The sequence below is a fragment of the Myxocyprinus asiaticus genome, chromosome 39 (genome assembly GCF_019703515.2).
Source record: "Myxocyprinus asiaticus isolate MX2 ecotype Aquarium Trade chromosome 39, UBuf_Myxa_2, whole genome shotgun sequence".
NCBI lineage: Eukaryota > Metazoa > Chordata > Actinopteri > Cypriniformes > Catostomidae > Myxocyprinus > Myxocyprinus asiaticus.
This window is the reverse complement of record NC_059382.1, coordinates 21,196,821-21,224,804: the sequence shown is the minus strand read 5'-3', so window position 1 is coordinate 21,224,804 and position 27,984 is coordinate 21,196,821. Positions and strand designations below refer to the sequence as shown.

General features: G+C 37.6%; 2 protein-coding genes across 5 annotated transcripts in view; both read right to left on the bottom strand.

The window, feature by feature from the left end:
- Window positions 1-9,132, bottom strand: part of usp2a (ubiquitin specific peptidase 2a) — a 40,379-nt gene extending 31,247 nt beyond the window's left edge. For 2 of the 4 annotated variants that reach the window (XM_051678859.1, XM_051678862.1), the window contains exons 1-3: window positions 8,916-9,132; window positions 3,823-4,006; window positions 3,244-3,332 (exon numbers count right to left, since the gene is read on the bottom strand). The gene's annotated coding sequence lies outside the window, so the exon portion shown is untranslated. Of the gene's footprint in view, window positions 1-3,239; window positions 3,333-3,822; window positions 4,007-8,915 lie in introns of all 4 variants that reach the window. The other 2 variants (XM_051678861.1, XM_051678860.1) reach the window with 2 other exon arrangements.
- Window positions 9,133-12,696: 3,564 nt separating this feature from the next.
- Window positions 12,697-27,984, bottom strand: part of tbcela (tubulin folding cofactor E-like a) — a 31,778-nt gene continuing 16,490 nt past the window's right edge. Inside the window, exons 6-8 of the mRNA XM_051678871.1 lie at window positions 27,459-27,585; window positions 27,240-27,356; window positions 12,697-15,765 (exon numbers count right to left, since the gene is read on the bottom strand). Coding sequence (XP_051534831.1) covers window positions 15,447-15,765; window positions 27,240-27,356; window positions 27,459-27,585 — 563 coding nt within the window. The 3' untranslated portion in view covers window positions 12,697-15,446. The remainder of the gene's footprint in view (window positions 15,766-27,239; window positions 27,357-27,458; window positions 27,586-27,984) is intronic.

Sequence of the window (27,984 nt, the reverse complement as noted above, 5' to 3'; positions counted from 1 at the left end):
CTCTGTGTGAAAGTCAGAAAAGTTGTTAAAACACTAAATCAGTTTTTAATTACAGAATTCTGCTTATGTCGTGGAGGAGAGTTCATTTGGTGAATTTATTCAGTAAATGATTCATCAGACTGATTCAAACCAATAACTTGAGTGTTGGTAAGTCATTTTGAGTGATTCATTAAAGGAACCAGCTCAATAATACTTTGTTCATTTCAACAATCTCTAGACTCAAAATTCCTCACAAGATTTATTTTCAGGTTGGTGTATTTCATTGCAAGTGTATTTCAGCCCCTGGGGAAGATCTCTCTACAGTCAAGCAATTTCAGTCAAAATGGTAGCATATAAAACACTTCCTGTTATAAATTTTAAATGACACTGCATCATGCCTTGAGGTCTCTTGTGTTCTGTGTGTTTGAACCTAAAAATGTATTATGTAGTAGCATGTGACTTTTGCCAAACACAGCGATCATTATGAGGGGTGCATATTACGCAACCTACAGGGGCTTTGCTGTTAGCACGGGACACTAAATAAAGCTGCTGAACAAAATGACTGCCATTATTTTCAGAGAGGCCTTGTTCAGTGCTATAGCCCAAGCAGAGCACTAAGGACTCTGCTGTTTGTGAGAAATGAGAGCGCCCCCAGAACTAGGTTGTGTGTTGAAGTGGCACAGTCTGTTCTTGTGGAAATACAGGCTCTTGTTCACAAGGCAGTGCAGCATCTGAATAAATAAAAGTATCTGGTGTTGTTGATGCGTGTTGGGTTCAGTGGGGAGGCTCCTGTTTCTTTAACCTGTTTCTCTCTCTCTTCCTCTCTCTCTCCCTCTTGGTGCTACGTTCACAGATGTATCAATAATTCAACATATAGATCTGGTGTAGGCAGCAAGCTGGAGGCAGTCCAAAACATATGGCAGACAGAGGCTGCTAACATGCTTTCACCAGACGAGAACTCTTAAGACAGTTATCCACTGGTTTCACACTGTGTTCCCTCTCTTTGCTGACAAAAACAACAACTGAAAAACCTGCAACAAATTATTGTACATTTAATCCAAAAATTAACCTAAAAGAGGCAGCAGATAACCTGTAGCTGTTCGTGTTGTGTTTAATTAATAGATGAGTTGTTAACTGATAAACAATTAAAGAAATACAAACTTGGTAACTTTGACCAAGGCAACCTTTTGACAAACTTGACAACTTTTTTCAACAGATTTGAGCCACCATATATGTTATTTAAAAAACAAAAACTGATGGTTTAAACCAGGTAACACTGATTATGGGTAGTTGATAAATAACATGTCCATGATCTATTTTTTTTTTCTTCATCAATTTGTATTTATTTTACAAGCAATTCTTTTTTAATAATATGCAGTTTGTACAGACAATCAAATTAAATGCAATCCTATTTACCCCCATCCCCTCCCATAACCCTGCCACAGTTGGGTATACAACACAAATAAACACAGATACAAGAACCATGAATGTGTTTGTAACTAAAAGTAAATACATAAACAATAAATTAAAATATATATATATATACAAATTACATCAATACATCCAAACATATGAATATATATACTGTATATAAATACACAGTATAAACGTATGTACACATATTTGAATCCCCATGACACACACATTAACACATATATATAGACCTTTACACATAACCAAATCAAAACCCAACAACGAGCTTGCATAGAATTAGACTAGCTGACAGAACCTGTTTTAGCCTATATGGATTGAATTCTTTCATGTTTGGAGTAAATCCTTGATTTTTACTGCACTCTTTTCCCACAATTCTATTGTTGAAGCCTTAGCTTTATCAATTCTGGCTGTTGAAAGCTCCATCATAATAGCATCCCTAAAGTACAATAACCATTTCCTAATGTGTAACTTGTGTGGAGGTTGCCAACGCTGTACAATTAACTTCATGATCTTTTTTTTTTATTTATTTTTTTTACATAAAATGTACATTTATATATTAAAAAAATTGATGATGATAATGTATAATCAAATTTATATTTTAGGTGCTGTTCTGTAGTACATAATGTAATTGAAGCATTTTTTTCTGTGGTTTATGTCTAAGCTGGGGGTGGGGGGGTGTCTCTGATTGTGAGCACATGACAGGTGGGACTTTTCAAAGCAGACGTAGAGCGCTGTGATATCTGACAATCCACAATGACAGATGCGCTGTCTTTATAAGCACAACATTGCTGCCTTTAACATTCACAGACAACTCTGCATCTCATATTACATTCTCTTATCTCTTGAATGTTTTGAAACCAGACTACACTTGCAAAAACAAAAGTGCAAAGACAGCATCAAAAAGTCAATAAAAATCATGTTGTTGCTGTAATATGCACAGCATAACATGAAATATTAGACCTGAAACTGGTCTATGGCAACACCTTGTGCTGAATATCTCACATTCTTATAATAATTAGACATATTTACCAGCAAAACCAAAACACTACGGCATCCAAAAACAACTTAAATACTTAATTGAGAGTAAATACTTGTTTAAAATGGAAGTGTTTTTGTTGGTAGCACAAATAATATTTGCAATAAGCATGCTAAAGACTTGAGGCTAAGTCTTGGGTACAGCTATATTTACCCTGAAATGTGAGCAGATAAGAGCTCAGTGGCCAACGTGATGCCTCAGCCCACCCTTCATACCAAAGGCAATCTGGCAAGGCTTGCCTCTTAACAAAACTCAGTCTGCCAAGCCAATCTCAAAATCTACCTTTTATATCTGCAGCTACTCAATCTTGAAACAGGACCTTTATGATGAACGCCAAGTTGTGGATCCTTGGCAATCCACTACAAAGCTTATTTGTTGGCAAAGACACCTGGCACAATAAGCTACAATGAGGGACCAACATTTTAAAGATACTGGGTCATTTTAGGTCTTTAAATCATTTACAGTGAATGTAGACAACTTCTGTAACAGATTTACATTAGGGCCACTGTCTATTAGAAGGAGGCAATGTAATTTGAAAACATGGGGATAACTACTGTATGTAAAACTACAATTGAAAATCATGTATTTACTGAGACACAAAACATTTTGCCTCCCATGTTGTAAATAGATGAACCCAATAATTTTAATTAGTGAAGAGAAACATACCCTAAAAATCTCCAGAGACAAATTGTAGCCCTGTGTGTTATTTGCAAGCGCCACAAGCTCTCTCTCTCAGTATCAAGTGTGCAATGGCTCTCTGCTAGCAGGTAGGTGTTAGGTTCTGGGGTACCTACTGTAAGTAGAGCAGTTCTCTCAGTTCAAGCGGATGGAAAAACCGAGGTGGTAGTTCATTATACCTCACATCAACCATTCACATTCAAACCTAAAAGACACAATAAAGAAAACACACAGAAAGGTTTAGAATGTTAGGAATGTTATTTGTTGACTGAAGAAGAGCATTTAGGATGAACAGTTTCAACAAGCTATTGTTGAACAGTATCTTTATTTAAAAAAGAACAGAACATACACCATAAGGAACCTTCTGATTAACAGAAAGTATTAAAAAAATCATACTGAAATATATAAGGCCAATGAGAAGGAATATAAAACCATGTACGGTAAAGCTCATTACTATGGCAATAAAGAGATAAATGAGAGCACCTTTTAAAACTCATCTAACACAGAAATATTTTGCATTCCCAGGCACCAGTTTAAATGCCAAGCTCCCATTACATTCCATATCCTGGTTACGTTGCATAACAGATGACTTGAGAATATCATGTCCTCTCCGCCACAGACCTCAAAACACTGGATACCAGTCAAAATAGCTAAAAGTTAAAGAAAGAAGAGAGTAAATTGGAGAAGAGGCTCACCAGTGGCATTTTCCGTGGACAGTGTGTTGCTTTGGAGGATGTAGCCCAGAGTGAGAGGACCAGGCAGGGATAGTATGAGCACAGTGATCCAGAATGCCAGAGATCATATTACTGTGCTGGTAAATATAGCAGTTGCCTATGACCTCCGTGGGTCATTCAACACTTAGCTGCATTCTAGACTGTTCTAAAAGGAATAGCATTAACACTTTTTATGGATAAAACTGCTCAATATATAATATATATATATATATATATATATATATATACATACATATATATATATATATATATATATATATATATATATATATATATATATACATATACACACTGTATATTTACACCAATCAGCCACAACATTAAAACCACCTGCCTAATATTGTGTAGGTCCCCCTCGTGCCGCCAAAACAGCACCAACCCGCGTCTCAGAATAACATTCTGAGATGATATTCTTCTCACCACAATTGTACAGAGTGGTTATCTGAGTTACTGTAGACTTTGTCAGTTCTAACCAGTCTGGACATTCTCTGTTGACGTCTATCATCAACTAGGCATTTCTGTCCACAGAATTAATTTTTTTTTTTTTTTTTGGCACCATTCTGAATAAATTCTAGAGACTGTTGTGCGTGAAAATCCCAGGAGATCAGCAGTTACAGAAATACTCAAACCAGCCCATCTAGCACAACAATCATGCCATGGTCCAAATCACTGAGATCACATTTTTTCCCCATTCTGATTGTTGATGTGAACATTAACTGAAGCTCCTGACCCGTATCTGCATGATTTTATGCACTGCACTGTAGGGCTGAAACGATTAGTCACCGTTATCACCAACGTCGACAATAAAAAATTGTCGACAACAATTTTCGTTGTTGAATAGTCGTTTGATCTCATTTAACGCAACATGAGATCACATTAAACTAATGATGACGTGCAAGAGCAGCACTGCAGTTCATGCTTGACTGAGGAGAGGAAGAATTACACAGTCCAGATGCACTCTAAACTTTCCAAACAGCTTCAGGTGATGTAGATCGCAAAGTATGAGGGAATTATAATGCAGAAATACAAAATAAGTAAATACAGAAGCACTCTTATTGTGGAATAAGTGGAGCTGGAGCTACTGCTCCGCTGAAGCAAAACTTGCTTGTCGAGCATCTTTAAAGGAAACACATATAATCAAAGGAAACATATAATCGCATGGATGATTGTTGGTGCCAAACGGGCTGGTTTGAGTATTTCTGTAACAGCTGATCTCCTGGGATTTTCACGCACAACAGTCTCTAGAATTTACTCAGAATGGTGCCAGAGAATTTGTTAAGTCTGGGATGACTATGGCTTGTTAACTGGGTTTAATACCTCAATAAAAGAAGAACAGAGTAGTATAAAAATTACTATTCTGGCAATGGCAAAAGCCAAGAAAAACCAGTCAGCACAATGATGGGAGGGTAACAGTTAAGAAATGATGGGAGAATTTAATAGTTCAGTAATTCTGGAAGATTGTACCAGTTACAGTAACCATCCAAACCTACGAATTTATGTAATACTACCAAAAAAAAAAAAAAAAAAAAAAAAAAAAAAAACATACTTGGGGTGTGATAGCTTACTTTAAATAACGAGATTATTATCAACACTACCTATCAGTTTAGAAAGGGTCTTTAAAAAAGCCAAATATTTTGACAAGTTTGCATAGCAATGTGATTTAGTGCGCAGTGATCGCTGCAGCATCAACGGCGCTACATCACTAAACTTCAAGTAGCAAGTATATGGAGTTAGAATTGTTTCTAATTCAGAGACAAATTAAATTAATTCACAAATAAAAAGAATGATATTTACAAACAAAAAAATTATTTACTAATATATTTTTTAACTTTCAAACAAACTCTGTCCAGCATTTATTTGTGAATCGCGCGTTTATTTGTGGATCACTTGCTGTGCATTTGTGGATTGCAGCTCACATTTGTGAATTCTGAAACATTTTTTGCACAAGAGCTGCAGGCAGTCCACAAATATGTGGACTCCACCCATCGTCCACTCAAGCCAATCAGATAATGGCCACATTACTCTGACCAATTGTAGCATGTTCTGTCTTCAACCAGTCATGCTTTGTTTTACTATCAGGGTGGGACCAGAGTCACAGTGCTCTCATGAGCATGAATCAAGCACTTACAGATAAGCTCCAAGGCAGCAAACATTTAAAGAAACGGACCTCATCAGAGGAATACTTTGACTTAAGGTTCATATCATTTTCTCTCAGTTATAAACATGTGTAATGTCTTGTTAAATGTCGACAGCTGAAAATTGCCCATTTGTAGAGCGTCCTGATCATTAGCTTTATAGGTAACCTGGCTGACTGTATGAGTCTGCTATTTTAATTCTATGGAAAATGTATGAATGTGTCGTCAAAACCTTTACTCTTAATGTTACAAGGCAGATCCAAACAAACACACTACTAGATGCTACAAAAGATCAGTAGTACAGATAGTGCCTTTATAAAACATGAATCCTATAAGATGTTCTTAAGAGCACAAACCATAAATTAATACCCTATATCACACAGTGTACAAGCTCTGCTATGACAATAATTTGGTTTCACATAATGTTTATATATATATATATATATATATATATATATATATATATATATATAAATTAATTGAAGTAATATTTCAAAGGATTTATATTTTTAGCACTTAGTGTTATGGCAGACTTACAAGACATAATAATGTCTGTTGAAATGAAATAATGTTAACCCTGTAAAACAATGTGTGTTTCACTTATTTACTCAGGAAGTATATGGGCTGTGAGATACAACAGGACAATAATAATAATAATAATAATAATAATAATAATAATAAATAATAGTAAAAGAGTTGTGAGGATACTGAAGAACTGGTGTTCTCTGCTCCACATCACAAAAAGATGGAAACAGTTGTGGGACTTTTGTGCTACTGGTGGTAAGACATCACAAAGCTCCATGGCCCAATCTTGCTTGTGTAACATGTTCTTTTCTATACAGTAATGGACTTGTTTTTAATGTGTAACTGTTATTTTTTCCAATCATTTGTGCAGAATGCTCTTACCCTGACTAGGAATATCCATTCCAGACAACTGCTACAACACCATGACGTGGCAATGAGGATGTTGATGTACAACAAAATCGAGCAAAATGCAAGCACTTCGGTTGTAATGTTCGATTCCAGTGTTTGTGTGTGTAAATACATGTACTAAAATTTATTGTCTTTTATAGTTACACGCATGACAATCTGTAATTTGTAACCAAAAAAATATACCTTTTAGCCAACAGACTTGCTTTAAAGTGTTAAAAAAAAAAAACAGACACTCTTTAAAACCTATTTACTTCAAAATGCCTTGATAGAACGCAATAAAAGATTTGTCAACTGAATTACAAAAATTATTTTGTCAAATGAGATGAGTCATCCTTTATACTCATATTCATGTTGTTCCAAACCCAAACGACTGACTTTCTTCTGTGGGAGGAACTCAAAAGGAGATGTCAGGAATAATGATAGGAACTGACAGCCTCACTTTCATTTCAGCCTCATTAGCAACATCTACATTTTACAATATATTCTCATATTCCACAGAAGAAACTAAACAGTACAGGTTTAAAAAAAAACAAAAAAAAAACATGAGGGTGAGTAAATGACAGAATTTTCATTTTCAAGTCAACCCAAAGACAATGTTATGGTTTATTTAAATTTTGTATTGCACTTTCATTTTAAGACATTACACTGTAACTTAAAAGAAATCTGACATAACCAAAAAATAAACAATCTCATATTACACATTTTAAAAGGTATCCTGTATTGGAGCTGTAACCACTGAATTTTGGAGCATGTGAGTCAAGTGCTCAAAGTTGATGGGCAGTACACAGGGGAAACATCTGAAAAAGATGGCAATAACTAATGAGTCAATTATCACTGTCAGAACATGACGCTGTATCTGTACTTCTGATCTTTTGTAGTGTGTTTGTTTGGATCTGCCATTAACATTAAGAGTAAAGGTTTTGACGACACATTCATACATTTTCCATTATGTAGCTAGGAGTTTCAGTCAAGAAACTTGGTTAAAATTAAAATAGCAGACTCATACAGTCAGCCAGGTTAGCTACAAGCTAATGATCAGGACACTCTACAAATGGGCAATTTTCAGTGGTCGACATTTAACAAGACACTACACATTAATAACTGAGAGAAAATGATACGAACCTTAAGTCACAGTATTCCTCTGATGAGGTCCGTTTCTTTAAATGTTTGCTGCCTTGGAGCTTATCTGTAAGTGCTTGATTCATGCTCATGAGAGCACTGTGACTCTGGTCCCGCCCTGATAGTAAACAAAGCGTGATTGGTTGAAGACAGAACATGCTACGATTGGTCAGAGTAATGTGGCCGTTATCTGATTGGCTTGAGTAGACGATGGGTGGAGTCCACATATTTGCCCAAATATGCCTGCAGCTCTTGTCCAAAAAATGTTTCAGAATTCACAAATGTGAGCTGCAATCCACAAATGCACAGCAAGTGATCCACAAAACAATGCTGGACAGAGTCGTGTTTGTGAGTTAAAAAAAAAATATATTTATAAATCATTTTTTTATTTGCAAATCTCATTTGATTTATTTGTGAATTCATTTCATTTGTGTGAAACTCCTAACATATATTTATAAATCTCTTTCCATTTGTCTCTGAATTAGAAACAATTCTAACTCCATACAAGTACCATTTAAAACAAGCTTCTTTTTTTTAACATTGGCACTTAAAATGAAACTTAAGTGTATATTCATATTTGATTAGAAAGAAGAGACAGAATCTACTAGCTTTTGACGACAATTTGATTAACAATGAAATCACGTTAAAAAAGAATTTGCGTTGATATGAATACATTATATTTACGTGAATGTAAGGAGAAATCAAGACACAACTCACAACCAACCGCTAAAGAACAGTGTGATTTCATACATCTATAAACAAAACTGCTCGCCGGTCGAGGCGTCCAGGAGGCAGTAATTGGGTGAGTAAGTTGGTGGGAACAGCAAGACAAGAATGTGCAGTGAGAGCATTCGTAGTGTTCCTCACCACAATGAGCGAGACCATCCTCCTCTCCTCTGCCCTGTCTGCTCCTTCACCGTAAGTGAGCCCTCCGCGCCAGCCACTTTAAACTCTTGTTTAGCCGAAACACGACAGTGACCTATGCTTTTCAAGAAAGTACAAACAATGACCGAGACATTTTGGCTGTTTCTGCCTATTAAATATAACAAGCTCTGGACTTCTTGTCAAATAAACGGTCGTTCACTTTAACTGTGACGTCAGCTAGCTCTTCTCTCAGTTGATTGGTTGTTACCACTCTCGAGCGTCATCACAATGCCACCGCCCACACTGTCACCTTGGCGACGGGAATAAACACTCGTTTGAGATTACTAGTAGCGCCCGATGTATTTTGAAGGTTGATTGTATAAACTTTGCCAAGCATGCACTGAAAAAGTATTTTTGTTAGTTGACAAGCTTACATTTTAAGTGCATAATCTTTTAACCATCAGAGACCCGTTTGTTTAAAGCAATTAAATAATGCCTATTTTTAATTTAAAAAGGTAAAAAAGAATAATAATAATAATAATAATAAATAATAATTAAAAAAAATAACAGTTTTGGTGGAGAAAAAATGGATATTGCATGTCACAGCTTGCAAGTCACACAAAATTCACCCCCAAACAAAATGTGCTTAAAAATCTTGAATTGTTTAATCTTATAATCTGAACAAGTGTCATTCTGTCCCCAGACTATTCACAAGACATACACTTTAAATACACTGTTTATGCAGAAATAATATGCATACTTCAATGATATATGTTCTCTGAACAATTATCAGAATCAGAATGAGCTTTATTGCCAAGTATGCTTACACATACAAGGAATTTGTGTTGGTGACAGGAGCTTCCAGTGTACAACAATACAAAAACCAATAATCCTCTCAGCAGTCCGAACTGTCCTTTGTAGTCTTCTGATGTCTGATTTCGTAGCTGAACCAAACCAGACAGTTATAGAAGTGCAGAGGACAGACTCAGTGACTGCTGAGTAAAACTGTATCAGCAACGCCTGTGGCAGGTTGAACTTCCTCAGCTGGCGAAGGAAGTACAACCTCTGCTGGGCCTTTTTCACAATGGAGTCAATGTGGGTCTCCCACTTCAGGTCCTGTGAGATGGTAGTGCCCAGGAACCTGAATGACTCCACTGCTGCCACAGTGCTGTTTAGAATGGTGAGGGGGGTCAGTGTTGGGGTGTTCCTCCTAAAGTCCACAATCATCTCCACCGTTTTGAGCGTGTTCAGCTCAAGGTTGTTTTGACTGCACCAGACAGCCAGCTGTTCAACCTCCCTTCTGTATGCAGACTCATCATTATCTCGGATGAGGCCGATGACAGTGGTGTCATCTGCAAACTTCAGGAGCTTGACAGAGGGGTCCTTGGCAATACAGTCGTTGGTGTAGAGGGAGAAGAGTAGTGGGGAGAGCACACATCCCTGGGGGGCACCAGTGCTGATTGTACAGGTGCTAGAAGTGAGTTTCCCCTGTCTCACAAGCTGCTGCCTGTCTGTCAGAAAGCTGGTAATCCACTGACAGATAGACGTGGGAACAGAGAGTTGGTGTAATTTATTCTGGAGTATAGCTGGGATGATGGTGTTGAAAGCCGAACTGAAGTCCACAAAAAGGATCCTTGCATATGTCCCTGGTCTGTCCAGATGTTGCAGGATATGATGCAATCCCATGTTGACTGCATCATCCACAGACCTGTTTGCTTGCAAATTGAAGGAGATCTAGAAAGGGTCCAGTGATGTTCTTCAGGTGGGCCAACACCAGTCTCTTAAATGATTTCATGACCACAGACGTCAGGGTGACAGGTCTGTAGTCATTAAGTCCTGTGATTTTTGGTTTCTTTGGGATGGGGATGATAGTGGAATGTTTGAAGCAGCATGGGACTTCACACTGCTCCAGTGATCTATTGAAGATCTGTGTGAAGATGGGGGCCAGCTGGTTAGCACGGGATCTAAGACATGCATGTGAAACGCCATCTGGACCCTGTGCTTTCCTTATCCTTTGTTGTCAAAAGATGAGGCTCACATCATCTTCACAGATCTTAAGTGCAGGTTGAGTAGCAGGAGGGGGGAGGAGGGGGGTTGCAAGAGGTGTTGGTGTTTGTGTGAAGTGAAGGTCAGAGTGGGTGTGGGGTGTGAGATTGGGCCTTTCAAATCTACAGTAGAGCACATTCAGGTCGTCAGCCAGTTGTTGGTCCACCACAGGGTTGGGGGCAGGAGTCCTGTAATTCGTTAGTTGTTTCATGCCACTCCACACTGATGCAGGGTCATTAGCTGAAAACTTGTTTTTCAGCTTCTCAGAGTATCTTCTTTTAGCCACTCTGATTCCATTATTCAGTGTGTTCCTGGCCTGAATGTACAAGACTTTATCCCCAACTCTGTAAGCATCCTCTTTGGCTTATACCTATTTGAGCCATGAATTAGGCAATAATTGTTTTTACCATAAAAGTGCTTGTCCCCAAGGTAAATTATGAAGGTTTAGGGGCCTATTTTGAGTTTTAAAAATGCATGTCTCTCACATTTTAAAGGAATAGTTCACCCAAAAAATGAAAATTCTCATCATTTACTCACCCTCATGCCATCCCAGATGTGTATGACTTTTTTCTGCTGAACGCAAGCTTTTTAGTCCATACAATGCAAGTGAATGGTGACCAGAACTTTGAAGCTCCAAAAAGGAGATAAAGTCAGCATAAAGGTAATCCTTAAGACTCCAGTGGTTTAATCCATGTCTTCTGAAGAGATCCAGTTGGTTTGGGTGAGAACAGACCAAAATATAACTCCTATTTCATTGTACATCTTGCCATTGCAGTCTCTAGGCAAGATCATGATTTCAGGATCGATTACACTTCCTAATGCTTGATGCATGCACAGAGCGCTGAAGGAGACTGCTGTCAAGATGTACAGGTGATGCACGGGTCTGAGGGTTAAACCACTCCCAAACCATCTACACAGATGCCATATTCTATTAACAAATTTAACACATGTAGAGCAATGATGATCCTAAATAATATGCTACAGTGCAGGTCTTAAAAAAGTCAAAATATAATACACACAAAAAATGTACTTGCACTGTTGTCAGTTTTACTGAATCCTCTCTTGTTCATATTACTTAAAAATTAATGTAACCAAATTAACTTAAATTATCTGAGCTGTTTCAATGCTTTCAAGCTTTACTTAAACTATTTGTGTTGGGACAATATGAATATTTTTTGTTTGGTTAACTGAAACTGTGCAGGGGATTTCTGATTCCTAGCATGCTTTGCATGGCACTCGATTGGGAGAGTGTTAAAATTTTAGTGTTGTCCTATTTTATGTGTCTTTGTGCAAGATAAATGTAAAGGGGGAGAGTTGTTAGTATTTCATGTTTTGTTGAGATTAGAAGAGTTTCTGTTATGATGCAATTTTGGGGGTTACCATGAGGTACAAGTTAAGAACGCTTAAAAGTTTTACTCACTGAGCAATTGCTTTGCTAATCAAAGCATAGTGTTTCCCACAAGCATGAATTAAGTATCCTAGCATTCACTGTACTAGCTAGTAGACAACAGAAACACATTAATTTAACAAGTCTAATTTAGTTGGGTTTACTCAGTTCAATTAGGTTTCTTCTACTTGAAGTTATAAAGTTAAGATTACATGGTAATTTTAATTTAAGAAGTCTCTTTACAAACATGTGGAACCACTGTCCATGATTGAATTATGTTGAAAAACTATTCAGCAAAATAGTTTTTTTTTTTTCAGTGGTAAGTCACAAAAAGTAAGTCACAATAGCTACTACAGATAGTAAACTTTATTCTCACTTTGCTTTTCAGCCACTTATTCAACTTTCATTCATAGATACATTGATGTGCACATATGCTGGCAAATAAATGGTATGAAACAGTCAAATCTGATTTTAAAATTGCAACATGTTAATGGTTTTACACTGAGCAACTCAACTCGCACAAATTTCAGTGTTCATTACAATAACAGGCCTAATGCATCCACTTGATACATGACTACAGTATCTTGCAGAAGTGTCTGTTAAATTAAATATAAGATTAAGAACTGCAAATGTACAACTGATTATGCAAACCAAGAGCAAAGAAAGCAAGCAGGGCACAGCGTTTTTAAACTATGTGGTCAACACATTACATCCTGACAAAGATAAAATATATATATAAAAGAAGAATAACTTGCAAAGATGAAAAGTGTAGTGTACTATGAATCCCACTGGTCGAAATGTCTCTACATGGCAATCAATTTAAGTTAAAATGAAATATCTTCAGTAGTATATCTTCTGTCTTCACACTTCATAAACATCAGTCACAGTTTAAGTGACATTTCCTTCAAGGTTGTAAAATACATATGGAATATTAATATTGCATATCATAATCAGAAAATTCATACTGTAAATCCTTCATATACAGTAATATACTATAAATATCTTGACACAAAAATAATTACAAATAAATAATCATAACCTTAAATTAAGACAAAAACCTATTCATCAAGGGGAGCTGATGTTAAACATTTTACGATCCATTTACATTCCATTTCTGTTTAAAGTTATACACATATAATAGGTCAATAAATCTCCTCATTTTATTTTTGTTTATAAATGTCAACAAACTCTAAAATACAACTTAATTCAATCATCGTTTAAGTAGCCTATACTTTATAAATGGTCAAAAATTGCAATTCCCAAATTAAATGTTTCAAGCCTTGGACATTCTGTTTACTGAAGAGCACTTAAAACTCTCACACTAAAATCATTCTTCTCTTCTTACACTGACATGTCAGTACATAGTAGAAAATCAAATTTACCACTAACCCAAACATTTACTAGGTGTCAGCATAACATAACAATGCAAATACTTTGACAATTACATAAAGTGTTTTTCCAATCAGTATATCCTTAAAGTCACATTATGATTTTATTAGTCAAAAAAATCTATTTGACATGCCAGTTAATTACTAACTGCATGAAAAAGAGTGACAAACAAATTAGAGCATGTGAACCAGTTTCAGTTGCTAAACCTAGGGGATTTTGTTGAACCAGGCATGGTTAGCAAATGAGATGGTTCACAATGAATCTGATCTAAAAATAATAATAATAAAAAAAGATTAAGAAAAAACACACTGTAAAATGTAATAAGTTGGCTTTAATTAAAAAAAAAAAAAAAAAGTGAGGAAACAATTTGCCTTAAAAAAAATCAAGTAAATATACTTTTTTGGCTCAAGTGAACTACTACTAGTTCACTTTACTTGAGCCAAATGAGTACATTTACTTTGCCTTAAAAAAAAAAAAAAAAATCAGTTCCATCGGTTTACATGCTTTTTTTTTTTTTTAAGTAAGGTTAACTAATTAGATTTTACAGTGAACATATCACTCTCTGTCTCTGACACTGGCATATTCTGCACCAGGAAACAGTCTGGCATTGCACATTTAAACACATGTGAGATGTGAACCAAATAGCTGCAGTTTCACTGAGTCAATAAAGTCAATAATAATTCTTAGGTCTTTAAACCCCTTGTTATTTTATACTGGATACAGCCATACACCATGATTTATTTGCTACTGATTTGTTCTGTATTGTCTTTACAATTATCACCAATCAGTACATTAATAATTGTGCATTAAATACTTTACATCATAATAAAACAAACTTTGGTGGACTGTGTTGTCTTTTTGTCCCTCAAGAGTGCTTATTATGAAGAGGAAATCAACATATCACTTAATATGGACCAGTTTGAAATGTGAATTACAATTTTCCCCAATGTAATCCTTGTCTCGGAGGAGTTGAGCCCTCCTCAGCACTGCATTCAATAGGGAAAGTACTAAAAGAGGTTCTCCTTAAAAGAAAATTAACAGGAACAAAACAAAAAAAACCAAAACACAATTATAATACCTGCATGCGGCTTTGCAATTTTCTAGCATCAATCACATCATAAAAAGGATCAAACAACTAGACATTAAAAAAACAAAAACAACATGGAAAGAGAAGTGAATTAAACAATTTTTTTTCCAAATCTTTACTCATGAAGATAGTCTTTTTGTATTTATTAATGGCCGACAGCATATGACACACATATTGGGGTTTGGCAGGCTGTGGAAATATCCACGATTTCTTCTTCGAAACATCAGTGCAGTGCAACAAATATTTGCAGTATTTGAGCTATGAGTGATTGTCTTCAGATCTGTAAAATGCACATCTGGGCTGCCAGAGGCCTCCTCTATGCTTTATTCTTGAAGAAATGGGCCACTGAAAATGTAGGGTTGTTTGTGAAGTCAAAAGGGAAACCATTAATGAACAGCAACAAAACCAGAGCTGATCACAAGTGGTGTTTCTGGTGACTGTGTAGTGATGTGAAGTGCTGCTCGAGTACAACTAAAACATCATTGAAGCCCCAGCAAGTCTGATGAGCCTAGGTGTTATTTTTTCCCCCGAAAGTCCCATTCATTCTGTAGTGCCTAGATGGTACAAGTTCAAAGTGGATTTGGTTAGTTAAATACAGCTTTCAGCGATTCCTCCGGCATGCCATTTATTTTGTTTTGGGAACCACCAGGATCTCATCCCCATCTTGAATGCTGTACGAGTGCAAAGCCCGAGTGCTGTATTTCAATTCATCAGGCCCGAAGGCAGTACCCTTGTCAATGTAGTAAAGGCGCATGTTGTTGGTGGAGAGCTGTACTACAGTCTTCAGCTGCTTTTTCAGCTCTGCAACAGTCTGGTCCAGCCGAATGCTCACCTGCTCCACTTTGTCCTCATAGCGTACCTCCACCTTGGCGTGGAAGCGTGGCCGTAGGTCGATCTCAGCCAGAGGGGCCAGCTTCCCGTACTTGGTCACCAAGCAGTGATATCTCCAAAGCAAAATGCAAAGATTTACTTTTCTAAACAAGGTGGTACAAAAAAACTGCAAGGTACAAGTATGAGAACACTTCTAGCTACACAAGCTTGATTTCACATGTTATGTTCCAAAATGTGACACAATTCATATCGAAATGCAAGCACACATTGCATAAGCTGGTATTAGCATAAACATTCTTCATCTATATGTTCAGTCTCTTTCTGGTCAACTAATGTCATGCCAGCGCATCAGTTTAAAAGAGTTTTTCTGAGCAAGTTAGTTAAAGTGAAAATGTCTAACTTTTTCTGTGTTAAAATATTTTCTTCCATCCAAGCTTAATATGCAGAACAAATTATATGTAATCCATTTGTAGGTTGATTTTCTTGAAAATTGTAAATGTTGTGGCTCTGTGGTGCTATAAAATTCCTCTGCTTGAGTGGCCTGTCCAGCTCGACACTGAACTCACACTACACTACAACACTGACTTAACCAATGATGAGAGTTGTGGGAGGGACTTTCTATTTGTTCGATAAACTGCAGATGGGGGGTCTATTCAGAACGCTGTTTGAAAACAATGTTTACTTTTGCAGTTCAGTTCAGTGGTGCAGAAGTTACACACTTCAGCTTTAAAGTCAGCTAAACTGTCAACATATACTGTATGTAGCAACTACCTGAATAATAACATATCCGGTTTAATAGCTCAGACATTTTAAGCTAACTTTATCAGGGTGATACAGAGGTTTGTTATCGTCACAGAGAATTCAAGGCAAGTATGTACCACTTGACCACATTGCAATGCGTAAGCAAAGCATTCATATTTGCACACTAGCGTAGTGTATGTTTCTGGCCTAAAAAATCCTACAAAGTCCTAATTTCTATTGTAGGGAAGTCAATTTAATGCGTTAATTTAGTGTTATTAATTTTATGAAAAATAACGCATAAAAAAATAACACAATGAATCATGCCCCAACCTGTACATTAACTCAGTAATAAATAATGTTTCTACAATCAGAGCAACTCAAGCTTTATATACCATCTTGATGCAGTAGGGGGCAGTCAGCACTCCAGCTGTACAAGCAACACGCCTCTTTAGCAGGCAGATAAGCCTTCCACAGACTTAATTTGCGCTCAAAGTCAGCTGGAGCACAACAGATTTAAGGGATTTTGAGATGCTTTTTTCAAAGTTTCAAACTGCATTTAACTTGACACATCATCCAAAAACACAGGACATTTATGGCCTCATGATGCAACCAAAGTGAGACACTCCAAATGTGTCTGTCTGATGCTGGAGGGGATGCAAGTTAAACACTGTTCCATTATATGCAGAGAAGGCTAAAAATATACAATTTAATAAAAAAATACTTTATCCAATAAATTACATTATATGGTTGTTATTTAGTTGGGGGTTTCTCCCCCATGATAATTTTTTTGCAAAAACAGCATCAATGAATTCAATTCAGGTGACTATAAGAGCAGCATTTTTACATTTTCTTTAGTATATTGTGTAACAAATATGTGTGGTTTCTCAAAATTGCCTTTCAAAAAAGTAGCCTATTGAGATACATGGTACATGGTACTTTGATGTATACCATTGTATTGGAGACTGGGGTTGGTTGACTACAGGGGTTTGGTTGGCATAGAGTTCATCTATGATTTAATAAAAGTATAATATCTATTTTGATATAAAATTGGTAAACCTGTGATGAGCAATGCTAGCTGGCTACCATTATTTACCAAAACAGTGTCAGTGGGGTTGGTTGGCACACTGCATATTAAGTTGGCATGACGTCAAGGGAATACTATTGCTATCAATATAAAGACAGCTCATCTTATATCTTCTTTTATACCAGTGGCCACTGGATAATTGTAGCTACAAAAAGTGGGGGTGGGGGAGGGGGGTATGTTCCCTGTGTCCCCCCACAGGAACTGCGCCAGTGCACGAGCACATAGACCGACAATTAAAAATAGAGCATAGGGAAGTAGGTCAATAAGTAGGTTATGGTCACTGATATGGAAATAAAACAAATAATATTTTGATAATAATATATATAATAATATAGTCTCTCAATGCTTTGATTGTCTGTTGCCACAATATAATGTATTTGAATTATTTAATATCTATTGAATTATAATATATTTATGAATATTTAATTATTATATTCTAAATTACCTTTATTTGGAAGCCTTTCTCTGTAAATATTGGTAAGCGATTTATTAGCTTAATTAATTGGTACATCGTTTAATGAATGTAAAAGAAATTAATTGACAGCCCTAATCTGTAGTGATCTATATGATTGGTTCTCAAATGGTGTGCCGCAGCACACTTGTGTACTGTGGGAGGTGGGCAGGTGTGCCGTGGAATTTGTCCTTACAACCTAAATAACCTTTTCAATTATTCCATGAAATATGTGTAGCTCAAATTGTTTATATTTTAAATAATTTTTTTCACAGATACAATTTTAAAAATTAAATTAAGCAAAGAAAATGAAATAGGCTTAATCTAACAACCTAAATAGCCTATAATTAAAAAGCTGTAGCCTCCCTCTCGCTCTCTCCTTACTTCATTGGCAATGCCATATTGCATACCGCGTGCTTTTCAAGTAAACAGTATTGGTAGCAGCTAACGAGCAAGCTAACTAGGCTTAGCTAATAAGCCCAGCACCATGGATAGGTACCTAGTCCTAACAGCAGGTCAAAGAAGTGACCCGGAAACATCCTCTTCAGTGAAGAGTGTGAGCCAAACTTCACTTGAGTTTGAGCCAAAAAATTTGTGTGTATATATATATATATATAGAAAATAGTCCACAGACAATACCATGACAGCTACATCACCTTGGGCTTTACGTGGATGGGTGACAGTGCTTCTCCACTACCCGAATGTCTCATTTGTAGAGAGAAGCTGGCAAACAATTCAATGGTACCCAGTAAGTTGAAATGCCACCTGACTACAAAGCAACCTTGATTTTTAAAGAAAGACACCGAGTACTTCAAACGATTGATGGGAAACAACATTAGACAATTTTATGGACTGTGTGTGTGTGTGTGTGTGTGAAGTTGCCTCGTTGGCCTTAGTGCTCTTAATGAAACTTAAAGGGGACCTATTATGCAAAATTCACTTTTACATGGTGTTTGAACATAAATGTGAGTCAGCAGTGTGTGTACACAAGCACCCTACAATGTTAAAAGTCCACCCACTCCTCTTTCTTATATTTCTATTAATCAAAAACAGTGTCTCAAAATGACTGGTTTTCGTATCCGCTCTAAAGTGATGTCACTTTAGAGCAGGCCATGCCCATGACTGGTGACGGACTCCACCCTATTATCATAGATCCTCCCCTGAGCGATCGACACACAGTCCGCCATTTTATTTCCGTGCTGGAGCAGCTACAGTGAGAAGAATAATGTCTCAACTTCGTAAGCGTCATAAGTGTTCTGTTGTTGGCTGTAAAAGTGAACATAAGAGTCTTCATGTACTCCCGGCATCAGAGCCACTGAAGACGCAGTGGACAAGTTTTGTTTTTGAAGAAAATGTGCCCCAAACATACCAAAATTTGTGTATGTTTGTGCAAATCATTTTACACCAGACTGCTTTGTGAATGAGGGTCAATATAAAGCAGGATTTTACAAAATTTGACTCAAGCATGGATCAGTACCAACTGTTCATGTTCCAGCTTTATATCCTGAAGATGAAAGTATCGCACTTTATATTTTGTGAATGTTTGCAAATCACCTTTCCAAATGTGCTTGTTAGCTGATTCCACGGCTAATTTAGCTAAAGTTACCATTGTCTCTGATTGTATTCACGGAGACCAGAGCTATGTCGTTATCGCTTGTTTGCACATGACGTCACGTCACTGCGTTGCTGTGGCGTGAAATGCAGATGGAGGGCAGGAAGTGATTTTCTACATTAGAAGCACTATCACAAACTCAAAATGCCTATGTTTTGCGTCGTTTACGGTTGCTCATACATATATGGCTGAACTCCGGTATTTACAGTGTCAGTCATATTGGTTCTGATTTGTTGTTGCTATAGTATCCGAAGCACGAGCTGTAAAGGCACAGCCCTGTTCTGGAAAGGGGGCGGGGAACAGCAGCTCATTTGCATTTAAAAAGACACACACGAAAAGAGGCATTTACAACATGGTATAATAAATGATCCGTGGGGTATTTTGAGCTGAAACTTCACAGACACATTCTGGGGACACCTGAGACTTATATTACATCTTGTAAAAAGGGGCATAATAGGTCTCCTTTAATGAAACATGTTGTAATGTTGGCAAAATATCAATATATCATTTAAAAGCACTTAAAATATTTATTTATTATATAAGTAACAATAAATATATTGGGCAATGTATCGAATATTCACAACATAATCGCAATGATTTGGCTGATGATATAATATTAAGCAATATCGTGAATATCGCGAGGATTTTTATGTCCTTTTTTTTTTACCATTAAGTTTCATAAAAAGTGCATCAGTAGACTAATTTCACTATTAATCACAATAACACCAAAATGACAATATGGTCATATGTGATTATAAAATTGCAGTGGGCTGCGATAAAAGACAGATAAATATGGTCTTTGTGCGCTTCAGAATGGGTGACAGGATGTTCTGTGCACGTGCGGGACTCATGCATGTTTTTAGAACTTTAAGAGCAGTTCACATGCATTGTGAAAGAAATAAAGTACTGAATGTTCAAGCATTCACGCAATTCTAAACTTTAGTAACCACTACAAATTATTATACAAATCTAAAAAGGTGGCACAGTATCCACCTTATTTTGCAATGTGGAAGCAAGCAGCAGCTGCATTTCTGTCAAATGAGACAAAGTTCCTCTTGGCATTGACTGCAGTGTAAATAACTAGAAGGTTATAATACCAGAATTTAGTGATATAGGCATATAAACTATTACACAACCGCAGGATGTACAGCAGAATTATGTGCCAATGTCAGATAATTTTCTAACGTCAGCATTTATAGTAAAAGAGTAAGTTAGGCTTGTTACTGTGTGTTGTTGTAATGAAGAGACGATAATGTGTTGTGTAAAGTTTGTGGAGGCATGTCAGACGGTGAGGTGGACTGTCCTGTCAGCGCCTGATTTAAATCATTCTGCCCGAGCAACAGTGTGTGATAAAACAATGGCAAAATGTAAAAAAAAAAGAAAAAAAAAAAAAAGGTAAAACTATATGCGCTCAGATTAAAGATAAATTAGGAAGAGTAATTATTGTTTTAGCTGAAATTCAAGGGCAAAGTCTGATTTTGGCTAATATTTGCGCACCTAACGTTGATGATCAAGGCTTTTTTATAGATCTTGAAGGGATGTTGCAAACCGCTGGCACCCCTCATGATATAATATTGGGAGGAGACTTTAATCTTTTGATGGACTCAGTCCTTGATCACAGTGAAGCAAAAGTGTGTAAGCCCCCCAGAGCAACATTGACGCTTCACAGGATGTGTAAAAATCTTGGTCTTTCGGATATTTGGAGACTTTTGAACCCATCCGGTAGGGACTATACATTTTTTTCATCAGTCCATAAGATTTATTCTAGAATAGATTTTTTTTTGATATCCAAATCCCTCATTTCATCTGTTGTGGATTGCTCAATTAGAAACATTTTAGTCTCAGATCACACCCTGGTGAGTTTAGAGGTGATGCCACATATAGAGAAAAAGAAATCATATAGTTAGCACCTTAATGTATCCCTTTTACAAAATCCTGATTTCCAACAAATGTTAAAGACTGAAATCAATGTTTATATGGAGACCAACCGGTCCTCAGTATCCTCTGTGGGCGTGGCTTGGGAGGCACTTAAGGCGGTTCTTAGGGGCCGGATCATACAGTATGCCTCATTCATCAAAAAATCCAAAGCACGAGAACTTGTGGAGTTGGAAGGAAATATTAAAAGTGCCGAGGCAGACCTGAAGCGCCGAATGTCATCTGATGGCCTCAGAGAATTAACCCGATTGAAATATAGATATAATACTATTTTGTTGCAGAAAGTGGAGTTTTGGTTGTTCAGGGCAAGACAGTCATACTTTGAGTTAGGTGACAAAGCAGGGAAGCTTTTGGCTAGATATATAAAGCAGAGAGAGTCTCTTTCTATCATTCCCTCAGTGAAATCTGCTGGTGGTGAAATATTTACCTCAGCCATTGATATTAATAATGCCTTTAAAGAATTCTATATTGATCTTTATAGTTCCACGTCTTCGTCTACTGATGAAGATATTAGAAACTTTGTGGAACCATAAGATCTTCCTAAACTGACGACTGAGCAAATAAACTCTCTTGATTCTAAGATAACCTTGGAGGAGCTTAACGAGGTAATTAAGTCCCTACCTACTGGCAAGGCTCCGGGGCCAGATGGTTTTGCCGCAGAATTTTTTAGATCCTATGCTACAGAACTGGCTCCACTTTTGTTAGAAGTTTATACTGAATCATTAAAGAAGGGAAAACTTCCTCCAACCATGACACAAGCCCGGATCGGTCTGATTCTTAAAAAGGACAAAGATCCAAGCGAGTGTAAAAGTTACCGTCCAATCTCCCTGATCCAACTAGATGTAAAAATGTTGTCAAAAATTTTAGCTAACCGATTAAATAAGGTTATGACATCTCTTATACATATAGATCAGGTGGGATTTATTCGGGGCCGTAGCTCTTCTGATAACATCAGGCGTCTCATCAATATCATGTGGTCAGTGGCGAATGAACAATCTCCGGTCGCTGCCATCTCACTTGACGCCGAAAAGGCATTTGATATGGTAGAATGGGATTATCTTTTTAAGATTTTGGAAATGTATGGGTTCGGGAGTACATTTATTGGTTGGATTAAGTTACTTTATAAACACCCTGTAGCAACGGTACAAACAAATGGATTAATTTCAGAATATTTTACTCTAGATAGGGGCACTCGACAGGGTTGCCCTCTTTCCCCGTTATTGTTCTGTCTTGCCCTGGAACCATTAGCAGCTGTGATAAGAAAGGAGGATGATTTTCCAGGGGTGACAGCGGGAGGTGCGGCGCATAAGCTTCTGCTTTACGCAGATGATATTTTATTATTTGTCTCTGAACCTACTAGATCTATGCCTTGCCTCCACAGAATTATTAATTCCTTTTCCAAGTTCTCAGGATACAAAGTCAATTGGTTTAATCCGAAGCTTTGGCGCTGACAGCATACTGCCCAGAAACGGCTTTCCAGCCGGGTGCCTTCCAGTGGCCCAAACAGGGCATTAAGTATTTGGGGATTTTATTCCCAGCAAATTTGTCTGATTTTAGTTAGAGTTAATTTTGACCCTTTAATAAAAAGGTTTTCGAGCGATGTGGGCAGGTGGGCTTCATTACATTTATTGATGATTGGGAAGGTTAATGTTATTAAAATGAATTGTATTCCAAAATTCAACTACCTGCTTCAGTCTCTTCCTGTAGATGTCCCCCTCTCTTATTTCAAGCAATTTGATAGCATAGTGAAGTCCTTTATATGGAATGGTAAGCGCCCCAGGTTAAATTTCAATAAGTTACATAGGCCAATTGACAGAGGAGGGCTAGGCCTTCCCAGGATTTTGTTTATTATTATGTGTTCGGTCTTAGACATTTGGCTCATTGGTCGCTTCCACCTGAGAGGGCCCCTCCCTGGTTTTGTACTGAAAAGGAAGTTCTTGCCCCTATCTCGCCACTGCATAGCCTTTCGATTAAACTAGCCGGAGAGGTTAAGTCGCATCCTGTTATTTTGCATTTGGACTCGATATGGACAAAAGTGTCCAGAGTGTTTAATTCTGATATTTATTTAAATGTTGCCTCGAGCATATGGCAGAACCCTAAACTATGTATTAATAAGTCCCCTTTTTGTTGGTCAGATTGGATTGTGAGGGGGGTTAATGCACTTGTTGACCTATATGAGGGTGGAGTATTGAGATCTTTTGAAAATTTGGTTCAACATTTTGGCATTCCCAGATCTCAGTTTTATAAGTATTTACAGCTTCGCCACCAACTCTGCACTATTTTTGGGAGTGGCACGCACCCCCCTAAGGCGGCAGGTGCTTTGGGAGAGGTGATTGCTGCTTTTGGAAAAGGCCATGAAGCATCAGTGTATTACTCCCTACTAATTCAGAGTCTGGGGGATGGAGCCTTGACTTCTCTCAAGAGAGTATGGGAAAAAGATTTGAATTTGGTATTGGAGGATGGAGTGTGGATTAAGATTCTTAAAAATGTCAAGTCTGTATCTAGAGATGCAAGGGTTCGCCTTATGCAATTTAAGATTTTACATAGATTTTATTGGACCCCCTCTAGATTATATAGGCTTGGTCTTAAAGACACACCCACTTGCTGGCGATGCCAGTCAGAAGTTGGAGACACTACCCATGTCTTTTGGGGGTGTGTTAAGATCCAGGAGTTTTGGTTGAGGGTTCAGAGGTATTTGTGTGATGTTTTGAACACTCAGGTTTTGCTTTGTCCCAGACTCTGTATTTTGGGTGATGGAGCGGTCACGCATTTAGGGGACAATCATATAAAAAACTGGGTTATGACCAGTCTCATGATCGGCAGGCAAGTAATTTTAAGGGGTTGGAAGTCAAATGGAGCACCCTCTTTTTCGGAGTGGTGTGCGGAAATGGGGAGGGTAGCTGCATTTGAAGAGGCGGTAAGTAGAAGGCTGGGGTTGAGGGACTTATTTGCCAAAAATTGGGGCAAATATTTAGTTTTTTGGGGGGAATCTCGGGGAGGGGATGTGGAGAGTGTAGTTTAATCATATATGTTTATTATTTTATTTATTTGTGTGTATATATATATATATATATATATATATATATATATATATTTTATGTAAGTGTATGTATATGTATCTGTGTATGTATGTATATATGTGTGTATATATATATATATATATATATATATATATATATATATATATATATATATATATATATATATATATATATTTATTTTATTTTTTTGGATTGTGTGTGTGTTATGTGGGACCACAGGGGTGTTCGTTAGGGGTCAGGGTGGGATTGTATTAGTAGGGTTTAAATGTAAAATGTTGATTCATTATATGTGTGTTGAGTTTTTTTCACTGTCATAGCACATGAATCAATAAAATGTTAATTACACAAAAAAAAACTATATGCGCTCAAAACCAATGAGTTTATGAAAATCGTAATTAATTATAAAAATGTCAACATTTATTGCCAGCCTGTAATATAAAGCAGCATAATATAATATTTTTGTATAGCTAAAATAGCTGGAAGTGGCTGATACCGGAAGTGGTCCACATTCAAGGTTGATAATGGCTGTCTCTCATTTGGAAGGCTGCATGCTAGGTAGGACGCATCCTTTGAAGGCTACAGTATACCGAGTGTCCTCCTTTAAACAAGCCTCGTTTAAACGAGACGGCCTTCGTAGGACAAACTGAAACATAACGTAACATGGTTGCTATGACAGCACGCCACTCTTTAACAAGCACTTTGAGTGAGAAGGGAACAAAGTCCCTTTAGAAGGGAATGTATGAGGTAAATTTTAGGCGAGTTATAATGATGTAAAGAGAAAAGAAAATAGATTTTACAGGTGTACTTTTAGTCTAATACTTTATTTTAATTATATATTAATATAATTATACATATTATATACTCTGCACCCATCTACTGAGGTACAGTTGCGCTCAAACGTTTGCATACCTTGGCAGAAATTGTGAAATTTTGGCATTGATTTTGAAAATATGACTGATAATGCATCTTTTATTTAAGGATAGTGATCATATGAAGCCATTTATCATCACATAGTTGTTTGGCTCCTTTTTAAATCATAATGATAACAGAAATCACCCAAATGGCCCTGATCAAAAGTTTACATACCCTTGAATGTTTGGCCTTGTTATAGACACACAAGGTGACACACACAGGTTTAAATGGCAATTAAAGGTTAATTTGCCACACCTGTGGCTTTTTAAATTGCAGTTAGTGCCTGTGTATAAATAGTCAAAGAGTTTGTTAGCTCTCACGTGGATGCACTAAGCAGGCTAGATACTGAGCCATGGGGAGCAGTATAGAACTGTCAAAAGACCTGTGTAACAAGGTAATGGAACTTTATAAAGATGGAAAAGGATATAAAAAGATATCCAAAGCCTTGAAAATACTAGTCAGTACTGTTTAATCACTTATTAAGAAGTGGAAAATTCGGGGACCTCTTGATACCAAGACAAGGTCAGGTAGACCAAGAAAGATTTCAGCCACAACTGCCAGAAGAATTGTTCGGGATACAAAGAAAAACCCAGAGGTAACCTGTAACAGGCAGCTCTGGAAAAAGACGGTGAGGTTGTTTCAAGGAGCACAATATGACGATACCTGAACAAAAATGAGCTGCATGGTCGAGTTGCCAGAAAGAAGCCTTTACTGCACCAATGCCACAAAAAAGCCCGGTTACAATATGCCCAACAACACCTTGACACGCCTCACAGCTTCTGGCACACTGTAATTTGGAGTGACAAGACCAAAATAGAGCTTTATGGTCACAACCATGTTTGGAGAGGGGTCAACAAAGCCTATAGTGAAAAGAATACCATCCCCACTCTGAAGCATGGTGGTGGTTCACTGATGTTTTGGGGGTGTGTGAGCTCTAAAGGCACAGGGAATCTTGCGAAAACTGATGGCAAGATGAATGCAGCATGTTATCAGAAAATACTGGCAGACAATTTGCATTCTTCTGCACGAAAGCTGCGCATGGGACGCTCTTGAACTTTCCAGCACGACAATGACCCTAAGCACAAGGCCAAGTTGACCCTCCAGTGGTTACAGCAGAAAAAGGTGAAGGTTCTGGAGTGGCCATTACAGTCTCCTGACCTTAATATCATCGAGCCACTCTGGGGAGATCTCAAACGTGTGGTTCATGCAAGACGACCAAAGACTTTGCATGACCTGGAGACATTTTGCCAAGACGAATGGGCAGCTATACAACCTGAAAGAATTTGGGGCCTCATAGACAACTATTACAAAAGACTGCACGCTGTCCTTGATACTAAAGGGGGCAATACACAGTATTAAGAACTAAGGGTATGCAGACTTCTGAACAGGGGTCATTACATTTTTTTCTTTGTTGCCATGTTTTGTTTTATGATTGTGCCATTCTGTTATAACCTACAGTTGAATATGAATCCCATTAGAAATAACAGAAATGTGTTTTGCCTGCTCACTCATGTTTTCTTTAAAAATGGTACATATATTACCAATACTCCAAGGGTATGCAAACCTTTGAGCACAACTGTACTTCAACTTGGGAATTAACATTCCTTGCATTTGTGCCATGGAAATTTCATATTTCCAAATGTGTGCCTTGGGACAAAAAAGTTTGAGAACCACTGATCTATATTATCACACAAATTTATGTGCAATCAGGACAACCTACAACACAAAAGAGAATTCAGTCGTAATTAAGGAGTGTCCCCTAATGTAAGTCTATTGTATATTACAGTGTTCATGTCTGAATTGTGCCATACCTGTGAGGCAGCTCTTCCTCAGAGTGATCTAAGTGATAACGGATGAAGAACCTCTCTGCGTCCTCTCTTTCTAAGTCCGTCACGACACTCCCATTCAGGCAAGTTACAGAGGGCAGCCTGTGGGTGGTGGACTGGGATGAGGGATCAGCAACATTTCTACATCATTACTTTCAGTTTCTGATAAGGTTGAGGTGAGCGAGTCATCTCAATTGCACTTACTGGGCTATCATCATACTGCGACGCTCTGTGCTTGTGTAGGCCTGCAGCAGAGGAATACCTTGCAACCTCACCTCTTCTAGCTTGGGCAGACAGTTTAGCTTCTCAATGTCCTCCCATCGATTAAGTCCTGACTCACACAAAATCATCAGATAAATATGTTTCATGTTTTTTTTGTGTTTGTTCTCCACAATTTGGAATGCCCAATTCCCAATGCGCTCTAAGTCCTCATGGTGGTGTAGTGACTTGCCTCAATCCGGGTGGCGGAGGACGAATCTCAGTTGCCTCTGCATCTGAGACGTCAATCCATGCATCTTATCACGTGGCTTGTTGAGCGCGTTACCACGGAGTTGTAGCGTGTGGAGGCTTCATGCTATTCTCCGCAGCATCCACGCACAACTCACCACGCGCCCCACCGAGAGCAAGAAACCACATTATAGCGACCATGAGGAGGTTACCCCAACGTTACTCTACCCACCCTAGAAACCGGGCCAATTGGTTGCTTAGTGACTGGAGTCACTCAGTACGC